This window comes from Pteropus alecto, unplaced genomic scaffold (assembly GCF_000325575.1).
Source record: "Pteropus alecto unplaced genomic scaffold, ASM32557v1 scaffold22, whole genome shotgun sequence".
In the NCBI taxonomy this organism is placed as follows: Eukaryota; Metazoa; Chordata; class Mammalia; order Chiroptera; family Pteropodidae; genus Pteropus; species Pteropus alecto.
In genome coordinates, this window is record NW_006434839.1 from 14828199 (window position 1) to 14831376 (window position 3178).

The 3178-nt window shown below is 50.5% G+C and overlaps 1 protein-coding gene across 2 annotated transcripts; it reads left to right on the forward strand.

Moving 5' to 3' along the window:
* Window positions 1–201: 201 nt before the first annotated feature.
* On the forward strand, window positions 202–3069 carry FEZF1 (FEZ family zinc finger 1). 2 transcript variants are annotated; one of them, XM_006910566.1, is made up of 5 exons: window positions 340–823; window positions 974–1195; window positions 1399–1533; window positions 1778–1910; window positions 2348–2738. In XM_006910566.1, exons 1-5 carry the CDS (start codon window positions 395–397, stop codon window positions 2707–2709), a joined length of 1281 nt encoding a protein of 426 aa, XP_006910628.1. In that variant the 5' UTR covers window positions 340–394; the 3' UTR covers window positions 2710–2738. The 2 variants fall into 2 exon arrangements, with proteins under 2 accessions (XP_006910627.1, XP_006910628.1); XM_006910565.1 differs by having other exon boundaries at window positions 202–1195; window positions 2348–3069.
* Window positions 3070–3178: the final 109 nt, after the last annotated feature.

Sequence of the window (3178 nt, forward strand, 5' to 3'; positions counted from 1 at the left end):
CTCACTCACCAATGAAAAGTAGTCACTGACTGCAGAGAAAAAAAGTTTTCCTGTTGACTGTAGGAAGCGAATTGAGCAATTATCTAGTTTACCTTCTCCTCTTGGAAGTTAACGATTGGCGAGATCTTGGCTGCGTTATTGACACAACACTTTCTATTGATAGAAATAAGTAGTGATTGTCCCCGAGTCATTGGTGCGCCAAGAACTCTGCGATGGGCTGGCAGGAGTCCATTGGGCTGGGCAGGCAGGTTCGGCTGGTGATGCTGGGGAGGAGGAGGAGGAGGCTGCTGGTGGTGATGGTGCCCGTCCCCCTCTCCGCAGGTCTGTGAGAAGCAGGGAACAAGGCAACGACAGCACAGCCCGGTCCCGGCTGACGGACGCTGGCGACTCAGACATGGACAGTAGCTACCACAACGCAACTGCCAAAATGTTAGCGACTGCTCCAGCCCGGAGCAACGTGATGAGCACCTCCAAACCCTTGGCCTTCTCCATCGAACGAATCATGGCGCGCACCCCCGAACCCAAAGCCCTGCCCGTTCCCCACTTCCTGCAAGGAGCCGTGCCCAAGGGGGACTCCAAGCACTCTCTGCATCTTAACTCGTCGATCCCCTGCATGATCCCCTTCGTGCCAGTGGCGTACGACACGAGCCCCAAGGCAGGAATGACGGGCTCAGAGCCGCGGAAGGCGAGTCTGGAGGATCCCGCGGCGCCGGCAGCGGCGCCGGCAGCGCCCGCGTTTAGCTGCAGCGACCTGCTTAACTGCGCACTGAGTCTCAAGGGCGACTTAGCCCGCGACGCGCTGCCGCTGCAGCAATACAAGCTGGTAAGGCCGCGTGTGGTCAACCATTCTTCCTTCCACGCCATGGGAGCCCTGTGCTACCTGAATCGAGGTGATGGCCCGTGCCACTCGGCGGCCGGCGTTAACATCCACCCGGTGGCTTCCTACTTCCTCAGTTCCCCTTTGCACCCACAGCCAAAAACGTATTTAGCCGAAAGGAATAAACTGGTGGTCCCGGCGATGGAGAAGTACCCCTCGGGAGTAGCTTTCAAAGACTTGTCCCAGGCTCAGCTGCAGCATTACATGAAAGAGAGCGCCCAGCTACTGTCGGAAAAAATCGCGTTCAAAACCTCTGACTTCAGCCGAGGCTCTCCTAATACCAAGCCCAAAGTTTTTACTTGCGAAGTGTGTGGAAAGGCAAGTACTATGAAGAAAGGGGGTCTCCCTCCTTTCCTCCCTCCCTCCCTCCTTCTTCCTGTCCTTTCCTTCCTCCTAAATTTTATTTTGTAATTATTCCTATGCATTTGTTATAAGGTTATCTCCTTCCTCTGCTCCCTCTGCCCGGGTTGATTTGAAAGTGCTCGTTGGGCTAACCTGTTCTACCTGTGCTTAACTTTAAGGTCTTTAACGCGCACTACAATTTAACCCGTCACATGCCGGTGCACACAGGAGCCAGACCCTTCGTTTGCAAAGTGTGTGGAAAGGGCTTCCGGCAAGCCAGCACCCTGTGCAGACACAAGATTATTCACACCCAGGTGTGTTCGCCTGTCTCGATTTCACCTCGTTTACTTCGGAACAGTTCGTAGAAAAATGGCTGATAAACTCTTACTCTTTAGCGTAAGGTTTGTTTGCTAGCTGAACACAGGGAAATGCTGCGTATTGTTTGCCTTTGTTCTGCTTAAAAACATGAGAGAGAGCATTACTGTGTTTTCGAGTTTGCAGGATCGCACTTAATAACAGAGCACCTTAACTTCTCTGCTTTTCCTCCCTTCCGCTCAGGAAAAACCTCACAAATGTAACCAGTGTGGCAAAGCATTTAATAGAAGTTCCACTTTAAACACGCATACCCGAATACACGCAGGCTACAAACCGTTTGTGTGTGAATTCTGTGGCAAAGGATTTCATCAAAAAGGTATCGAACCTGGGAGAATTTGTCTTTTATGGTAGTTTTATGAAACCCTAGTCTTTTCTGGATATTTTAGAAAACAATTTTCAAAGTTCAGCTAGTTTACTGCCGCATGTGTTGTCCTGCCAACCTCCAACCATGCAAGTTTGATTAGTATTAGAGAAAAGTAAGGTTCTCGTACCGAGGGAGCATTTTCTTATCCATTTGTTCTCGTTTTATATAATTGGACTAATAAATACATATTAAAATGTGGAGGGAATGGCCTCATTGTTGGTGTTTAAAAAGAAACATGGGGAGAGAAGTACAGACAGGCAGCGGAGCCCTGCACCGGCTGTCAGAGCTGTGGCAGCTCTTCCTCTGGCCACATTGTCCTTCAACCCCTTCACTCCTCCCTTTTCAAGCTCTCTTTTCAGATCCAAGTCCCTGTCATTTGTCTGTTTCAGGGAATTACAAAAACCACAAGTTGACCCACAGCGGGGAGAAGCAGTTCAAGTGCAATATCTGCAACAAGGCTTTCCACCAGGTTTACAACCTCACCTTCCACATGCACACCCACAACGACAAGAAGCCCTTCACCTGCCCCACGTGTGGCAAGGGCTTCTGCAGGAACTTTGACCTCAAGAAGCACGTCCGCAAGCTGCACGACAGCAGCCTGGGGCTGGCCCGCACGGCTGCTGGAGAGCCAGGAGTGGACCAGCCACCCGCTCTACAGCAGCCACAGCCTGCCGCGACCCTGCCGCCTCTGCCGCCTCAGCTGCCGCCCCCTGGGGCCCTGCAGCCCGGGCTCCACCCAGGCCACCAGTGATCGAGGCCAAAGTATCTTCCCAGCCCCAGCCGGGGGCCCTACTACTGAGGCAGAGGCAAAATCGAGCTGGACCTCCCGATCCGAGCTGGTCTGCAAAACCCAGGGCATGTTGGAGGTGCCAACGAGAAGCCTCTTTGCATTCCCCTGCCTTTTGCCTCTTGCATGCACCTCCTAAATGGTTTTTGTGTATTCTATATAGACATTAACAATTATAAGAAAATCTGGGGGGGGGGTGTCGTTTGTTTTTTCTTTTCTTTTAGTTTGGAAAGACTTTTCATCTCGGGCAGAGAGATGGTGTTTGTTTTGTTTTGTTTTTTTAAAAAAACAAATTTCTGCTGTATTTATTGAGATCTGTATTATCTTACCCGGGAATGCTGCACCATTTTAATTTTATTATTGTGTATATTTCCATTGTATTGATTCTGCAGTCTTAAGATGCCTGCCGATTGTTTATTATCATTTCCTCTTT